This window comes from Coregonus lavaretus (genome assembly GCF_964263955.1).
Source record: "Coregonus lavaretus genome assembly, chromosome: 32".
NCBI lineage: Eukaryota > Metazoa > Chordata > Actinopteri > Salmoniformes > Salmonidae > Coregonus > Coregonus lavaretus.
In genome coordinates this window covers 32,993,260-33,012,971 of record NC_140019.1, presented here as the reverse complement: position 1 = coordinate 33,012,971, position 19,712 = coordinate 32,993,260, and the positions used below count along the sequence as shown (strand labels likewise).

At 44.8% G+C, this 19,712-nt stretch overlaps 3 protein-coding genes across 3 annotated transcripts in view; all 3 read left to right on the top strand.

The window, feature by feature from the left end:
* Positions 1–19,712, top strand: part of LOC311107599 (monocarboxylate transporter 8-like) — a 274,710-nt gene that overhangs the window by 111,695 nt on the left and 143,303 nt on the right. The gene's annotated exons all lie outside the window — the stretch shown is intronic.
* Positions 4,725–9,108, top strand: LOC311107352 (protein Wnt-8a-like; the record flags this gene model as incomplete). The annotated part of the gene is made up of 7 exons (XM_084149839.1): positions 4,725–4,745; positions 6,744–6,877; positions 7,017–7,050; positions 7,313–7,448; positions 7,668–7,793; positions 8,037–8,179; positions 8,533–9,108. 7 exons carry the CDS (start codon positions 4,725–4,727, stop codon positions 9,106–9,108), a joined length of 1,170 nt encoding a protein of 389 aa, XP_084005965.1.
* LOC311107250 (protein Wnt-8a-like) lies at positions 10,064–12,379 on the top strand (the record flags this gene model as incomplete). The annotated part of the gene is made up of 6 exons (XM_084149732.1): positions 10,064–10,134; positions 10,241–10,274; positions 10,593–10,731; positions 11,255–11,380; positions 11,489–11,631; positions 11,822–12,379. The coding sequence occupies 6 exons, from the start codon at positions 10,064–10,066 to the stop codon at positions 12,377–12,379; spliced, it is 1,071 nt and encodes a 356-aa protein (XP_084005858.1).

Below are 19,712 nucleotides of genomic sequence, written 5' to 3'. Positions count from 1 at the left end.
GATGTGTGCACTGACATTTGTGTCTTCCTGTCTTCTGTTTCAGCCATTGAACAGGAAAGGAAAGGGGACGCCACGCCTTGATATGACTTGGTGCAGAGGAGGAGAAGAGGAGAGGAGGAGAAGAGGAGAGGAGGCAGAGATGCCACCAACAAAAGCACTTTGTTTTGACTGTCTGTCTCAGTATTCTACTCTAAGTCACTTTTTGTTGTATAACAGGGTGCTGTAGGTCCCCAGGAGATGCAATAGTGGAGGGTACATGGGATGCATCCCAAATGGCACCCTATTCCCTATATCGTGCAATACTTTTGACCTGGTCCACTATATAGGGAATATGGTGCCATTTGGGACACAGCATTTCATCTTCACAGGGGTCTATCTATCATTTGGGGAATATAGCTGTAGCCTGGCTGCCAGGATGGTTCTGCTTTAAAGAACAAGTATTGGGCCAGAAACAACACCTAATCTCTACCCCCTTACTCCCTAGCTTCTACCCCCTAGCCTCTACCCCTTTACCCCTATCCTTTACCCCCTAGCCTCTACTCCCTAGCCTCTACCCCCTTACCCCCTAGTCTCTACCCCTTTACCCCCTAGTCTCTACCCCCTTACCCCCTAGTCTCTACCCCCTTACCCCCTAGCCTCTACCCCTTTACTCCCTAGCCTTTACCCCCTAGCCTTTATCCCCTTACCCCCTAGCCTCTACCCCCTTACCCCCTAGCCTCTACCCCCTTACCCCCTAGCCTCTACCCCCTTACCCCCTAGCCTCTACCCCCTTACCCCCTAGCCTCTACCCCTTTACTCCCTAGCCTTTATCCCCTTACCCCCTAGCCTCTACCCCCTTACCCCCTTACCCCCAGCCTTTACCCCCTTACCCCCTAGTCTCTACCCCCTAGCCTCTACCCCCTTACCCCCTAGCCTCTACCCCCTAGCCTCTACCCCCTTACCCCCTAGTCTCTACCCCCTAGTCTCTACCCCCTTACCCCCTAGCCTCTACCCCCTTACCCCCTAGCCTCTACCCCCTAGCCTCTACCCCCTTACCCCCTAGCCTCTACCCCCTTACCCCCTAGCCTCTACCCCTTTACTCCCTAGCCTTTATCCCCTTACCCCCTAGCCTCTACCCCCTAGCCTCTACCCCCTTACCCCCTAGCCTCTACCCCTTTACTCCCTAGCCTTTATCCCCTTACCCCCTAGCCTTTATCCCCTTACCCCCAGCCTTTACCCCCTTACCCCCTAGCCTCTACCCCCCAGCCTTTACCCCCTTACCCCCAGCCTTTACCCCCTTACCCCCTAGCCTCTACCCCCTAGCCTCTACCCCCCAGCCTCTACCCCCTTATCTCTACCCCCTTACCCCCAGCCTTTACCCCCTTACCCCCTAGCCTCTACCCCTTTACTCCCATAGCCTTTACCCCCTTACCCCATAGCCTTTACCCCCTTGCTCCCTAGTCCTTATTTCCTAGCTTATACCCATCCAAACCACTCAGAACTACGAAAGGTACTAGGGTAGGGGCTAAGGGCTAGGGGCCCTTGTTGTTGAACACCAAACCAAGTCAGGGATCCAGGCTAAGAGAGGTCGAGGAGAGGAAGGTGGGGGGATTATGGAGATGTTTTCATATTTCACTTTTTACTTTTCTTTATGAATTAAAGACAAAGGGGTGTAATACAAAACAACAGATTTGGGTCTGACTTTCTCTTACGATGAATGATGTTTGAGAATAATATAGTAGTCTCAAAGGGGGTATGGACAGTCCCTACTTAGAATATGTAGTACATTAGACAAATACAGAACATATGTACAAAATTAGGCTACCAATACAATAAATGAAATTATGAAATAATACATGATTCTTGAGTGGATAGAATTAACATGGCAATAGTGGGGTTTTGCAGACAGTTTTGCCCAGTAGAGGAAGACAGAAGTTAAATCGGCATATTCACACCTACAGTTCAGACATGTCATGAATCATAATTAATACAATTACAAGCCTGATATCCCTGTAGTATTGAAAACCAGGTCAAAAACTCGGTCTGACAATTAGAGATATATTTATTGCCCATATTCTTCTTTGCAAACACACACCCATAAGGTAGGCTGGTACCATTTATACTCCTGAGTGGCGCAGTGGTCTAAGGCACTGCATAGCTGTGCCACTAGAGATCCTGGTTCGAATCCAGGCTCTGTCGTAGCCGGCCACGACCGGGAGACCCATGGGGCGGCGCACAATTGGCCCAGCGTCGTCCAGATTAGGGGAGGGAATGGCCGGCAGGGATGTAGCTCAGTTGGTAGAGCATGGCGTTTGCAACGCCAGGGTTGTGGGTTCGATTCCCACAGGGGGCCAGTATGAAAAATAACAAAATAATGTATGCACTCACTAACTGTAAGTCGCTCTGGATAAGAGCGTCTGCTAAATGACTAAAATGAAAAATGAAATGAATAACGTAGATCTTTTTGTATTGTTTTAATGCTTGTTAAATCGCAGGGCCGGTTCCAGGTATATGCGACATAAGCGGTCGCTTAGGGCCCCCGGCTGCTAGGTGTCCCCTGACCAATTATTACTAAAGAAATTTAGGAACTTAGTCGGGGTCTCAACTTACTATTGAGCGTTAGAATAGTAGAATACACCAGGTGCAATTTCAAAATGTGGTTGTGCATAGGGCTGGGCCGTATACCGTATTTTACGATATACCGGTATTGATGCACGGACCCGTTTGGGTTTTTACTTTACCTTCTGTAACGGTATTTGAATCTTTGGTTTGTTAAACGTGATACGCCGTGTGTAACGCACATTTGTATAGTTTACTTCGCTACTTGAGTCATCTCTCTCCGCTCTCTCCTTGCCACTTTCCACACAGACCTAGCCCCACCCCCCGTATTTGTTGTTGCTTGACCACAAGACACTTATGTTCGGTCTGCGTGGTCAATGCAGCGCATGCAACAATGTTGATGACAATGATGCTGTTTTCGCTTCTTAATATAAATCCACAAGTGTTCTATAATTACACTATTAGTTTGTGTTTCTTACATCTGCAAACAGCCAGTTTGTCTTTTCTTAGCAAGTTGGGCCTAAATCTTGTTAGCCGCTAATGCTAATCGCTAGTTAGCTAGCTAGCTAATAAACATACAGAGTCAGAGCAAGCGTAATTAGCTATACAGCCTGATAATACCAGTGACAGTGTCTTCTAAATCAAAGAGGAATACGCAAAGCATGAATATGTTAGCTACATGAAGTAGCTAAGAGAAAACATTAAATGTAGCCAAAGATTATAGGGTCCCCTAGGAAACACTTTAGTTCCTACCCTGTCACAATAACTCCTCCCTGGCATTTTTATTCGTTGTCATGTCAAACAACACTGTATTCAAAGTGACCACTATTACAGTATATTCTAACTATAGAATTAGAATAATCATTCTATTTCCAACAGTTCACCCAAGTGTTTTTCTCTAAATCACAAGTCAGATCGCAATTGCAACATTTGGTTAAATATACAAATGATTTTAAATTAGTGCAGGAAATGCAGACATTTATGAAAATGCTGAAAATTATTATCTACTCATAAAGCAAATGTATAACTTTTATTAATCAAAAACATAAAATACTGTAAAATACTGTCATACCGTCCATTTTTCCCCCCATGCCGTGACATGATATTTTGGCCATATCACACAGCCTTAGTTGTGCATCATTAGTTGTTCTCTTGTTATGTCTGTCACTGATAGTCACTCAATTAGCCATGTCAGCTAACAATTGGTAGATTGGTAGTTAGCTGGCTAGACTATCTAACCTTGTAATAATCATGACCTAATACTGACCATGCCCAGGGGCCTTGAACTCCAGGGGGCCCCCATTTATTTTGTTAGTCATTCTCACTCAGATCATATAAGCATGGCATAAGTCATTAAGAAATGTGTAGACTTGCAGGAAATTAGCTTTAAAGAAGGGGGCCACTAAAATGTTTTGCCAAGGAGGTGGCAAACGATTAAGTGCACTACGTTTAACCAAAGCCCTATGGCTATGGTTACTAGTGTTGGGCCAGTAACCAAAAGGTTGCTGGTTTGATTCCCTGAGCTGACTAAGTGAATAACCCTTGAGCAAGGCACTTAAACCTAATTGTTCCAGTATGTCTGTTAAGATGTAGGTGTGCCCTCCCCCCACCACCAAATCTCGCTTAGGGCACCCAAAAGGCTAGAGCCACCTCTGGCTAATGTGTAATAGTTTGTGAGGCAGGCTCTCTTTTGAACTACCTGGGTCGCTGGCGTCGCCAGTCCTGCCACGTCTAGCCTCTCACCTCCTGCTCCCTTTATCAGTTTTATGACTCCGCTTATCACACCCTGCACCATAAATATAGCCTAGCCTAGGCAACTTGAGGTGAATAACAGCTGCGTAAATCGCCAATCACCACACCATGGACGCGCCTAATGAGTCTGAAACGTCAGTTAGAACAATTTAATTAAAACGCGTTTTACATGTTTATCTTAATCTGTGATGCGGGTCGATGTCCAGTGCTTTGAACCAGTCCGTTGGATAATACACATCACTCAATCAACGTGTACTGACTGTAGTGTAGGTAGTGTATTGTATATTAGCCCCAGAAAATCCCCAATGTCCCACTACTATTATTTTATATTCCTGTTTGTATGCAATCAATGTAAAGCCTGTCTGTCTGTGTGAGCCATCCGCACTGACCCTGATCATTAGCGACAGCTGAGTGAGTCCTGAGAGGAAGACAACATGGAATACCTGTGCGAAAAGGTGAGCACATTACTGGGCTATATTAGCCTACTTATTTGATATCATTTTAAGTTATCAACATGCGATGCCCCTTTTGAGTTGTAGTGATGATTTATCAACTTGTAATGAATTTAAATAATAGCCTATCGACTCATTCACGATCAATATTGATTGATTTATTTCGCAATGAGCTTCTGTTTGTGTTTTGATTAAGTTTCGATGTTTATATAGGCTTGTAGCATCAATGTAAAATAACGCCCAGATTGATGGACTATTGTTTTACAGGTTGTTATGAACCCATAAAGCCAGTAGCGGCAAAGCCTATTTGTAGGTGTCTACAGACAGAAATGGGTTGAGATCAGCCATCAAAGATAATCGTTTAATCGCCTTTTATTTTTCTCGGCTAGGTGTGGGAAATGTAGCTTTCAGCTACAGTGGAACGGCCAAGTGGCCGATATCTAATTAGTCCGGATTATCGTCACCTGCGCGCGCCTATATTGTCCTACAAGGACTTTGCTATTGTCTGACCGTGGAGTGAGAAGTTGTTTTAGGGGATTTTGAGTGACTTATAGAGGATTTAACATGCCCCAGTGATCTGATTGAAATGGAAACTATAGGCTAGGCCAATGGTAATCAATAGTGATCACAGGTTAGGCTAATCTTTCTCATATCAAATCCGATATGAATGTGAATTAGGCCTAATAGAAACTGGCAGATGATGACCGGTGATTTGAAATAAGACAAAACTGCATCAAATCATGTCAGTGAATATCAAGTTTACCCATCATTCAGACACTCATGGCAAATTTGTTAACATATATTTAATTTAGAGGATTGAAATGAATGTTTTTTTTGTTTCAACAGTAGGCCTAGGCTATTTAAAATATAGAGTATTGTCAAAAATATTGCATTTCTTACAAATGGCCTACATTGTCTCTCTCATTTCGTTTTACATCCCCATCCTCTCCTTAAATTCCAGACTATTTTCACACCGACTTCGTTCCCATGGAATCGGCTATTATCTTATTATCGCGGCGGTGCCAATGTCGCCGATGTGTGAGGCTTTATTTACATGACTCTTAGCGAACGGTGCTGAATGAATTTATGACTTTGTAGTCACCCAGTCCCTCCCGAGACCGCAGTGTTATTTCCCCAAGAACAGAGCTCCTACCAGGTCAGACAGACAGACAGGGCGGGAGACTCCCTAGGGGATGAAGTCAGTATAGGGGACACACACATATTCAGTCTGATTATAAATACTATATGTATTATTGCTAAATAAATATATTATGTCATATTATGACATCTAATAAGTTGGTATAGAGAAAAGGCCTACCCTGAAGAGCCAAGTGTATGCATGTGGGGACAATATACTCTGTGTAGGCCGATTGTAGTGTATTTTGAATGGAAATATAGGCTATGTTCCTACACAATATATCCGTGTATATCCAGGTAAAAGACAGCGACTAAAATGCACACATTTAAATGTTGCGCCAACAACCATATAGTGTTGTTTGGGATGTGTATCCATGCAAGGGCCCATTTCACATCCAGAAATGGCTGCACGTTTAGGCTACACAACCTCGTTGAATGTGTATTGTAGGCCTATAGATCCGAACCCAATATAGTTAATACTAATCATGCTACTACTACTACTACCACTAATAATAATAATCAACTCTGCAATTTAGCACTTGATACACTTATTCGTGGGAAAAGTCTATAAAGAGTTACCCCTGGGAAATGGAATGAATGGATGGATGGATGGATGGGGGCTGTTAAAACTGTGTCTGTGCTGAAGCTTTGAAGTGCAGTTATGCACCGACGTGTTTCCTATGTCTCTATATAACACGGCATTCAATGACATGGTTGGCGCATTTTCACAGTGAAACGTTACCAACAGAACAAATCTGTCAATCAAACACAACGACACTATAAATGTCTTTACGGTCCAGTCACAGAGCTCAGTTGCATCTAGCCTACTCTTTCTCTCTCTCTTTCTCTGACCGCCCGCCTCAGTATTTCCGCTTGGGATACTCCACGGAGGCCGTTGTTTTGGACGCAGAAGACTCATTAGCTGCCATGGGACCGTGCCAACTGCTGACATCACTGGTCCTGTCCATGTGTTGTCATGTTCTGTACGCTACCGCATGGTAGGCTTTTTACCTGTTGTCGTTGGCATTTCATCAGTTATGCCACGACCAGTTATATAGGCAATGGGGTGGGAAAAATCGGTTTACACGATGGCACTATTACCATGTCTTGACTGTGTTTGGTTTCTGTTTTCCATAGGTCGGTGAATAACTTCCTGATGACTGGACCAAAGGTAACGGATCTTTATTTACTTATTGGGCTCGTGTACTTAGACTGCTTGGTTAAAATAGCCCTTACGGATTCAGGTACAAAAGGAATATCACGTTGCAAATGTTTTCGCTGCAACTTAACGGGAAATGTGTTTTCTAATAAAAACAAAAGAATAGCTCAAACAAGGAGGCCAAGCTGGAAAACACATTAAATGTTTGGTCCAATACTTATAACGAACGAGAACCTGTGATTTACACTGTCTCTTTATCCGTGTGCCCCTCCAGGCCTATCTGACGTATGCCAGTAGCGTGCAGGTGGGCGCGCAGAGCGGGATTCAGGAATGCAAACACCAGTTCGCGTGGGACAGGTGGAACTGCCCGGAGAGCGCGCTCCAACTGTCAACTCATGGACTGCGCAGTGGTGAGAATAGATTTATACTTACCAGGCAGCGCTCTATAGGCTGCCTAATCCCTCGAAATAAAAACTTTCCAATGGCAAATAGACTAGGCTTGTAGTGAGTCGGTCTAAGGAAATTACACATAGCAATTTACAAGAGTCTGATATTTACCAATGTCATCACACTGACCGTGTGTTAACTTTAACCATAACATTGACAACCATGATCTCTTTAAATTCCAGCCACAAGAGAGACGTCTTTCGTCCACGCCATCAGTGCTGCAGGGGTGATGTACACTCTCACCAAGAACTGTAGTATGGGGGATTTTGATAACTGTGGATGTGATGACTCCAATATTGGACAGATAGGTGAGTTTATATACCATTACCATCTGACTTTATAACATTGAGTGTAGCAACCTATTTGAATTATGTGACCATGTATTATATTCTCAAATAACAGAATTGCACACATTTACACCATTACGCACAGAACCAAAAATGGGCAGAATTACACATAGAAGACATCACTGAAATTCCACAGAAGTAAGGGCAGTAATACTTGGACATGGACATACTTACATAGACTAACCCTGCCGTATCTCTCTCCAGGTGGTAGGGGTTGGATCTGGGGGGGCTGCAGTGATAACGTGAAATTTGGGGAGAAGATGTCCAAACAGTTTGTGGACGCGCTGGAGAACGGCCACGACTCACGCGCAGCTGTGAACCTGCACAACAATGAAGCTGGTAGACTGGTGAGTGACAGATCTCATACAGGCTATACTGCCGGTGGTGATCTCATACAGGCTATACTGCCGGTGGTGATCTCATACAGGCTATACTGCCGGTGGTGATCTCATACAGGCTATACTGCCGGTGGTAGGCCTATATGGGTTTACTGTTTGTTTAAATTATGTTATTTCCTTGGAATGTTTTGTACATTTGCGGGCAGATGTCATCTGTTTGGACTGGATAACTATTTTGGTTATCATTTGGATTCGTTGTTGTGGAGTTTTCGTTATTTTCAGCCTATCAGATCGAACATAAATTTACAAATGAACTGGTGTGAGGTATTATTGAATACATAACTGACTGAAGCTCTCTCTAGGCGATCAAGGCGACCATGAAGCGAGCCTGTAAGTGCCACGGCGTCTCTGGGAGCTGCTCCGTCCAGACCTGTTGGATGCAGTTGTCTGACTTCAGAGACATCGGCAACTACCTCAAAGTCAAACACGACCAGGCGCAAAAACTGGAGATGGACAAGAGGCGGATGAGGTCCGGGAACAGCGCCGACAACAGGGGCGCCATCGCGGACGCTTTCAGCAGCATCGCCCGGACAGAGCTCATTTACCTGGAGGAATCTCCAGACTACTGTACCAAGAACAAGAGCCTGGGGCTCCAGGGCACCGAGGGGAGGGAGTGTCTGCAGGGGGAAAATAACCTCTCCCAGTGGGAGAGGAGGAGTTGCCGCCGGCTGTGCCATGAGTGCGGCCTGAGGGTGGAGGAGAGGCGGATTGAGATAGTCAGCAGCTGTAACTGTAAATTCCACTGGTGCTGCACGGTCAAGTGCGAGCGGTGCACGCAGGTCGTGACCAAATACTACTGCGCGCGCAGGGACAGGGGGCGCAGGCCTCAGAAGGGCACGAGGAAAAGTGGGAGAAGGCACCGCGTGCAGCGCAGTTGATTTGCGCCTGCACAGACTGTGGCTATCTATGCATGAGGATAATTATGAAGGGGACAGTTTATTTTCATATTCGTTATTTAAACATGTTTTATTAGTTAATTTAATCCATATTCATCTGTCTGGGATTGTATGAATTGTATGATGTTACCCAAATATTTGACACGTGATTTCTCCTGTAACTTGTTCATGATCAACATGTATTCTCATCCATTCCACATCGGGTGACAGACTATTTCCACTTTTGTCCCTTATTTAAAATGCACTTTATAGGCTCTAACATTTTGACAATCCAATAGATTTATGATATGTTCTAAAAAAAAATTTAAAAAATCATTCCTGTGATAAATGTGTATTTATCATCACAATGTTATTTTGTTCATGCTAGTTTAAGTTTACTTGTCACTTTGGGGGTGTATGCAGATAAATATAGTTGTCTAAATGGGTTAGAGGCCTGTGTGTAAATTCGGTTTGTCCATTTTTTATATAAATTATGAAATTGTTTTAAGTGTCATTATCACGTTATGTTTTATTTTTGTACTGGGAATTGCAAATTAAATATTTGAATCTTATTTCGAGTCCTGTTCTGAATGTACATCCTGTGCCGACGAAGTTTGTTGCTTTTAATGTTCTGATTCGGCAGTCTGTTTTTGTTTATTGGTGGTGTTGAGGGCGAGGTCTCCACGGGAGGCCAGGATCATCTCATTAATCTGGCCGCTGGTGTCATCGCCTGAGGGAAGAAAATAAACTGTCTTGTCCTGACACCCTTTGAAGTTCTCAATAGGCGTTTCCTCCAGTCTTATGTGGCCATTGTCCAATCAGCATCCTCGGAACACCGAGACAAAGGACAAGGTACCCATTTGTTTCTGATTCCTTCTCTTAAATTAAAGGCGAAAGCTGCGTGTCCTCATCACATGCCCAGATCTCTCCCTTAGGGTTGGAGGTAAAAACACTCACAATGGTCTTCTGTTCGTTCCTTTGTCTCCTGGTACTTTTCCTTCTCCACAACACTCTTATTGGACATGCCTGGTAAGACCCCACTTCTAACACATTTGATTTATAACGTCTTTAGTTTTCATTTAGCTAGTGTCTCGGTTTTAAAAGGTTGTTTCAGGCTATATTTTCTCTCTTTTAGGGCCGTGAACAATTTTCTTATGACTGGACCCAAGGTAAGATTTTTATTCGAATTGTTTGCTTTATAAGTAACCTTAGGGAAAACAAGTGTTCCAAACTATTATGCAAAGATTCCCAAAAGGTACTCCTGGCATCATGAGTGCACAAAACATTTGTCTATTTCAATAGGATCGTTTCAGTACTGCGTAATGATGGACGAATGCATAACCTGCTTTAATAGCATTTTTCATCACAACTCAATGCGTATTCAATAGTAGAAAGGTATTCATCTCATCCAAATGTCACTTGGATTATTCTTTTTTAGTTTTGAGGATATTCAATTGTGGATTTAACATGCTCTCTCTTATCTCCAGGCCTATCTGACGTATGCCAGTAGCGTGCAAGTGGGCGCTCAGAGCGGGATCCAGGAATGTAAACACCAGTTTGCGTGGGACAGGTGGAACTGCCCGGAGAGCGCGCTCCAACTGTCTACTCACAAAGGCCTTCGCTGCGGTAGAATGTCTCAGAATACATAGCCTACTGTAGCATTTACGTCTGAGAATGCAAGTCTCTGTTGCCTATGTTACAAACAGAGCTTTGATACCCAATGAGTAAAATCTAATGCATAGAATGTAATATGTATGCGAGTTGTGAAGCCCTTACGCCGTGATTACATCTACAGTGTTTATGCGTTTTGGTTCACCAGAAGTACATTCATTTCCAACGGAACGCTGCGGTTGCCTTGCAGCACTGCGTTGCAGAGGCAGTTGCAGTGCGTTCTGTGTGGTGCATACATTGGATAAATCGAACGTATGCGTTGATGGCTTGACAGAAATGGTAGCAGAAGGTAAATGTTGAACTTCTGTTGCACACATATCCAGATTATGCAGCGAACCATTTTACACAATGACGCTGTAGGTGTGTTCGAGGCTATGGCTACACCATGCATACAATTAATTTATATTTACCTGACATTGTGTAAAAGTGAAATATTTGAGTACATATTTATATGTTCGATGTCTATCTATTCCTGTAGCCACGAGTGAGACCTCTTTTGTGCACGCGATCAGCGCAGCTGGTGTGATGTACACACTGACCCGCAACTGTAGCCTCGGGGACCTGGACAACTGCGGCTGTGATGGCTCGAGAAACGGTCAAATCGGTAACACACACAACAATGAGAGAGTAGACCTGAATAAGAAAGTGATAATATTCTTGCATCCTGCTATGTGTGCCCATACTCATGTTTTTGCTTGTCTCCTGTCCCCAGGGGGGCGTGGGTGGTTGTGGGGTGGCTGCAGCGATAACTTGGACTTTGGGGAAAGGATGTCAAAACAGTACGTGGACGCGCTTGAGACGGGCCAGGACTCACGGGCGGCTGTCAACCTTCATAACAACGAGGCGGGTAGACTGGTGAGTTATTTCGTTCCAGACTCCTGCATGGAGAGCTATGGCATTACGCATGGGTTGACCATGGTATTACCCATTAGTTAATCTTATTATTACACATGAATTGGCCATGTTATGACGCATTGGTTGTGTGCTTTCATTCAATCACACTTTTTAGTTATTACCCACTATAACCCCTGTGTCTGTTGAGCAGGCGGTGAAGGCCACCATGAAGCGCATCTGCAGGTGCCACGGTATGTCTGAAAGTTGCTCCGTTCAGACCTGCTGGATGCAGTTGTCTGACTTCAGAGACATCGGCAACTACCTCAAAATCAAACACGACCAGGCGCAGAAACTGGAGATGGACAAGAGGCGGATGAGGTCCGGGAACAGCGCCGACAACAGGGGCGCCATTGCGGACGCGTTCAGCAGCATCGCCCGGACGGAGCTCATTTACCTGGAGGAATCTCCGGACTACTGCGGTCAGAACGTCAGCCTGGGCCTTCACGGTACTGAGGGCAGGGAGTGCCTGCAGCACAGCGAGGGCTTGAACCAGTGGCAGAAGAGGAGCTGCCGCAGACTGTGCCATGAGTGCGGCCTGAGGGTGGAGGAGAGGAGGACTGAGATAGTCAGCAGCTGTAACTGTAAGTTCCAATGGTGCTGCACGGTCAAGTGTGAGAACTGCTCTCAAGTGATGGTCAAACACGTGTGTGCCAGAAGAGAGGGAGGCCACGGACACAACTACAGAAGGAGATACCGAGGACCTAAATGATTGAAAAGAGACAGGGCTATAGCGTTATTCTATGCAAACTATTATGATGGCAAATGTAAAATCATGAGCATATGTGTGTCAGCTTATTTAGAATCTATCTTTATTCACAAAGACTGTCCTCCACTCCACGTGATTATGTGAAACGTTGTTCTGCACTTTCCCACCTCACCTGACCACGTTTGTCTTATTGTAGGCCTATATGGATGTAAATTATATATTTATGTATGTGAGTCATTGGATATATTTAATAAACAAATATAAAATATACTTGGTTGTTTTTGCTTCTCAATAATTATTTATGGAACTACATACAAATCTTCTGATGAATAAACAGTTAAGAAACATTTATTTTTGCTCAATGACTGCATTTTTATCCTTCTGCATAACAAATTATATAACATGAAAATAACATGAAATTCACTTAGTAAAATAATAGGTGAATAGGAAGGCAGCGGTGAATACATTAGAAGGGGTTGTGTATCTCAGTTGGTAGAGCATGGCGTTTGCAACGCCAGGGTTGTGGGTTCGATTCCCACGGGGGGGGCAGTATGAAAATGTATGCACTCACTAACTGTAAGTCGCTCTGGATAAGAGCGTCTGCTGAATGACTAAAATGTAAAGTAAATTATTACTCAGCTGGTAGAGCACGGCGCTTGTAACGCCAAGGTAGTGGGTTCGATCCCCGGGACCACCCATACACAAAAAAAATAAAAATAAAAATGTATGCACGCATGACTGTAATTCGCTTTGGATAAAAGCGTTTGCTAAATGGCATATTTTTTAAAATATTTAATTACCATGTAGCGGTTCACACCTCGACCAAGGCCCAGCTTCAGCGTTGATTTAACCGCACTTTGATATGATGGCATGTTTAAGGATTGGAATGAGGATCAAGCCTTTTGAAGGAAACTGAAAGGAAGCCTCTTTACCGGTATGTTTATATGTGTTTGCCATGGTAATCCGGGACACTGCTGTGACCGTGTACTTTGTCACACTTGAAAAGCCAGTGCAACTGCATCACAATAAATCAAAGCGGAACGCTACATTGTAAAGACAAGACTATGGGAAGGAATGCATCTCAACATATTTAATTGTAGCCAATTATGAAAGATTGCCTGTCAGCATTTTGCGTAACGTAGCCAAATGTGTAATGAAGTAATCTTCACTTAAAAGCTGCACTCCATCTTTTGGATAGTATGAACGCTAGTCTGCTACAAAAAGTGGAAGGTAGTTATCGCCCACGTGTTTCAGGAACATTTCAATTTTACCTAATGAAATTATTGGAAGGACATTGTTTGGATTGGCTATGAGCATACTACTATGATGCGTTCTATTTGTTGCAATGATTTTCTGTGCCACTAAAGTAAATCTAACGGTTTTCAGAGGATAGAGAGAGAGCATTACCAGGAGAAAGCAAGCATAATACTATTCCATTGTCTCTCTCCTCTCTCCTGTAGATCACTCATTCATCCCCTCCACCCTCCCCTGTTTCTCCCTCTCTGCTGGACATGCCATAAACCTGCCACTGGGTTCCTGATCAGTGGCTGATGTCAAGGATATTACCCCACCCAGGGGTCCTGCCTCAGAGAGGAGAGGAGAGGGAGGTCTGGCTGATGAGAGGGAGAGAGAGTGGGACAGGGAGGGGCAGTGTAGTTGTGGAGAGGGAGGTCTGGCTGTGGGAGGTGAAGAGGGGGAGAGAAGATATAGATAATGATATAGGAGGAGGCATGCTTTCAATAGTGACTACCCCCACTCATGAAATGTGTTCCATTGAGACTTAATCAACCTATTAGGGACATATAACATGTAAATTAAGTAATTGTTGTAGGCTATACCCTGTGTTTTGTGCATCATGTGACATAGCAAGATTGTATCCTGTATTTTAAGCCTTATCCATAAATAGGAATTACACCAAAAATGTAATGAATTGTCTGAGGTGGTGCTGGACCATCTGACATCTCTGTGTGACATCTGTGACACGTTGTGACACAGAGAAGACCTGCTGAGGCCCTGGGAGTCAACCAACCAACATACTGTAACACTGTTCTCTAGAGGCCCTGAGGGTCAACCAACACACTGTAACACTGTTCTCTAGAGGCCCTGAGGGTCAACCAACCAACACACCGTAACACTGTTCTCTAGAGGCCCTGAGGGTCAACCAACCAACACACTGTAACACTGTTCTTTAGTGGCCCTGGGGGTCAACCAACCAACACACGGTAACACTGTTCTTTAGAGGCCCTGAGGGTCAACCAACCAACATACTGTAACACTGTTCTCTAGAGGCCCTGAGGGTCAACCAACCAACATACTGTAACACTGTTCTCTAGAGGCCCTGAGGGTCAACCAACCAACACATTGTAACACTGTTCTCTAGAGGCCCTGGGGGTCAACCAACACACCGTAACACTGTTCTCTAGAGGCCCTGAGGGTCAACCAACCAACACACCGTAACACTGTTCTCTAGAGGCCCAGAGGGTCAACCAACCAACATACCGTAACACTGTTCTCTAGAGGCCCTGAGGGTCAACCAACCAACATACTGTAACACTGTTCTCTAGAGGCCCTGAGGGTCAACCAACCAACACACTAACACTGTTCTCTAGAGGCCCTGAGGGTCAACCAACCAACACACTAACACTGTTCTCTAGAGGCCCTGAGGGTCAACCAACCAACACACTAACACTGTTCTCTAGAGGCCCAGAGGGTCAACCAACCAACATACTGTAACACTGTTCTCTAGAGGCCCTGAGGGTCAACCAACCAACACACTAACACTGTTCTCTAGAGGCCCTGAGGGTCAACCAACCAACACACTAACACTGTTCTCTAGAGGCCCTGAGGGTCAACCAACCAACACACCGTAACACTGTTCTCTAGAGGCCCTGAGAGTCAACCAACCAACACACTGTAACACTGTTCTTTAGAGGCCCTGAGGGTCAACCAACCAACATACTGTAACACTGTTCTCTAGAGGCCCTGAGGGTCAACCAACCAACATACTGTAACACTGTTCTCTAGAGGCCCTGAGGGTCAACCAACCAACACATTGTAACACTGTTCTCTAGAGGCCCTGGGGGTCAACCAACACACCGTAACACTGTTCTCTAGAGGCCCTGAGAGTCAACCAACCAACATACTGTAACACTGTTCTCTAGAGGCCCTGAGGGTCAACCAACCAACACACTAACACTGTTCTCTAGAGGCCCTGGGGGTCAACCAACCAACACACTAACACTGTTCTCTAGAGGCCCTGGGGGTCAACCAACACACTGTAACACTGTTCTCTAGAGGCCCTGAGGGTCAACCAACTAACACACTGTAACACTGTTCTCTAGAGGCCCTGAGGGTCAACCAACCAACACACTAACACTGTTCTCTAGAGGCCCTGAGGGTCAACCAACCAACATACTGTAACACTGTTCTCTAGAGGCCCTGAGGGTCAACCAACCAACACATTGTAACACTGTTCTCTAGAGGCCCTGGGGGTCAACCAACACACCGTAACACTGTTCTCTAGAGGCCCTGAGAGTCAACCAACCAACACACTGTAACACTGTTCTCTAGAGGCCCTGAGGGTCAACCAACCAACACACTAACACTGTTCTCTAGAGGCCCTGGGGGTCAACCAACCAACACACTAACACTGTTCTCTAGAGGCCCTGGGGATCAACCAACACACTGTAACACTGTTCTCTAGAGGCCCTGAGGGTCAACCAACTAACACACTGTAACACTGTTCTCTAGAGGCCCTGAGGGTCAACCAACCAACACACTAACACTGTTCTCTAGAGGCCCTGAGGGTCAACCAACCAACATACTGTAACACTGTTCTCTAGAGGCCCTGAGGGTCAACCAACCAACATACTGTAACACTGTTCTCTAGAGGCCCTGAGGGTCAACCAACCAACACATTGTAACACTGTTCTCTAGAGGCCCTGGGGGTCAACCAACATACTGTAACACTGTTCTCTAGAGGCCCTGAGGGTCAACCAACCAACATACTGTAACACTGTTCTCTAGAGGCCCTGAGGGTCAACCAACCAACATACTGTAACACTGTTCTCTAGAGGCCCTGAGGGTCAACCAACCAACACATTGTAACACTGTTCTCTAGAGGCCCTGGGGGTCAACCAACACACCGTAACACTGTTCTCTAGAAGCCCTGAGGGTCAACCAACCAACATACTGTAACACTGTTCTCTAGAGGCCCTGGGGGTCAACCAACCAACACACTTTAGCACTGTTCTCTAGAGGCCCTGGGGGTCAACCAACCAACACACTTTAGCACTGTTCTCTAGAGACCCTGGGGGTCAACCAACACACTGTAGCACTGTTCTCTAGAGGCCCACATAGGTTTCACACACCTTATTTCCTATATAGTGCACTACTTTTAACCAGAGATGGGCCCTGGTTAAATGCAGTTCATGGTATGGGTAATAGGGTGCCATTCAGCAGCAGCCTCTGTGTGAAGGAATGTCTCTCAATATGGTGGAGCCTGGAGGATGGGGGGCAGCCTTTGTTAGGACCCCCCAGGGGTACGGCTGTATTCATACCCAGACAGCCCTGCATGCCTGGGGGTTCACTGATCAGCCTTCCCCCCTCTATCCCCTCCTCTCTCACCTTGGTGTGACATACCAGACTCAGCAGTGGGCTGCATGTTGGGCTGGCTATCTGTGCCATCACAACAGTCTGCAGGCTTGGTCCCTGTAGATAGAAATGCAGTAAAATAGATATTCCAATTTAAATACTATGATCCAAGTGGGACATTCGGCCACCATATTGGAGTGTGAAGAATATAATGTGGGGTTTAGAGCTACATTCATCTGTTATTTTATTTCTATGCGTTTGGTTTTCAAACACAGGCAAATCAAATCAAACAGGCTGATTAAGACATGAAATACTGGAAACAGGCTGAATAAGACATGAAACACAGGAAACAGGCTGAATAAGACATCAAATACTGGAAACAGGCTGAATAAGACATGAAACACAGAAAACAGGCTGAATAAGACATCAAATATTGGAAACAGGCTGAATAAGACATCATTGGAGCCATAGCCTGCGTTTAGACAGTCAGCCCAATTCTGAACTTTTTCCCACTAATTGGTCTTTTGACCAATCACATCAGATCTTTTCACACCTTATCTTTTTCAGAGCTCATCCGATTGGTTAAAAAATATCACAATTGGACTGCCTGTCTAAACGCAGCCATAGAGACTCAGGACACAATCACATATCTAATAATCACTGTTGCTGGGCAGATATTAAACTCAACTTACTATATAGTAATAGAGGCACAAACTGTCTTTCTGTCCCTAAACAATCTTACAAGAGGAGGGTACAATGAGAGTGAGACTAGCAACTGTAGCTAGGTCTCTGTGTTCGATGACACATATTAGTCTGAAATGTAATGTTAGATCTAAGCAGGCTGAGTTACTACACATGGCACCCAGTCTGATGCAGAAGGAGAGGACCATATGATAAAGGACCAGATCAGAGTCAATTATAATGACCTTAGACCTGGTTTACGACATATTGATATTACAGATGATCTTCTATAACCCTTAAAGTCACATGGTAGTTATACATTTAGCCACTCATCATCAGCTTCTAAGTATAGAGAAGGCCCGTCTATAGGCCTACACAGTGAAGCAGGCTAGCTCTTGGTTTGCGTCCCAAATGGCACCCTATTCGCTATATAGTGCACTACTTCGACCAGGGCCGATAGAGGGCCATTTGGGACGCACTCCCTCTCCTCTTCTTCCTCTGTGGCCTATAAAACTTACTATTTTGACTGCCTGTGACAGGATAGGCAGGGGGTGACAAACTGAAGTCCACACTGCCTCCTCCACTGAACTCACATTTACAGAGACACCAGAGAGGCCTGTAGAAACAGTACCATTGCCAGTTAACTAATGCTAAGTATTTATCTATCCACTTATATGGCTAACAGGATGAGCATGGTGTAGCAGCTAAGGACTAACACAAGACTAACAAGGGGAGACTTACTGTTAACTCCCGTCCACATTCACTGAGGTGGATCTGATTCCCTTGTGTGGATTGTCTAGGAGGAAAGCCCTGGAAATTACTCACACTTGAGAAAAGCCTTGGACTTTACTAAAAACTGTGGATCTTACTAAGAGAAGAGCCTTGGACTTTACCAACAGAAGAGCCTTGGACTTTACCAACAGAAGAGCCTTGGACTTTACCAACAGAAGAGCATTGGACTTTACCAACAAAAGAGCCTTGGACTTTACCAACAAAAGAGCCCTGGACTTTACCAACAGAAGAGCCTTGGACTTTACCAACAAAAGAGCCTTGGACTTTACCAACAAAAGAGCCTTGGACTTTACCAACAAAAGAGCCTTGGACTTTACCAACAGAAGAGCCTTGGACTTTACCAACAGAAGAGCCTTGGACTTTACCAACAGAAGAGCCTTGGACTTTACCAACAGAAGAGCCTTGGACTTTATCAACAGAAGAGCCTTGGACTTTACCAACAGAAGAGCCTTGGACTTTAGCAACAGAAGAGCCTCAGATCAAGGAGAAGAGATTTGGACTCAAGGCTTACGAAGACTCGAGGAAAGCTTTGGACAGAAGACGAAGATGACAATGTATGGTCTGTGTTCTTCTGTAGATAATGCATCTCTTAACATCAGTGGTTCATCAGAATTACAATTCCCATCTTTCTTTTTATTTTGGTTTAGAACTGAATTGCCCATATGAGTGCCAGCAGTTAATATGAGACAGATCAGGGCCTGTATGATGCCTCTCAGAGTAGGACTGCTGATCTAGGACCAGTTTCTCCCGGTCCATTCATTATAATCTAAAAGCCAAAACTGGTCCTGGATCAGCACTCAGGCACTTTATGAATACAGACCCAGCTCATTTGCATGCATTATGAAATTGAGTGTGAGCTCTGTCCTGATGTGTGATGTTCTCAGCTGAGGCTGTCCAGTTGTGACAAAGTGGTGATGAAGACCAGCACGACTGGGGCATGCTTTCTGGTAAGAGTGTGTGTGTCAGTGTTATAATACTCGAGACCGGTCTCGAGACCATATATTGAGTATCTCGGTCTTGTCTCGGTGTTGGATACATTGGTATAACAAACCAAACAGATGCCTCACATGTCCTCAACTGGCAGCTTCATTAAATAGTACCTGCAAAACACCAGTCTCAACGTCAACAGTGAAGAGGTGACTCTGGGATGCTGACCTTCTAGGCAGAGTTGCAAAGAAAAAGCCATATCTCAGACTGGCCAATAAAAATAAACGATTAAGATGGACAAAAGAACACAGACACTGGACCTTTTCTTTGCAACTCTGCCTAG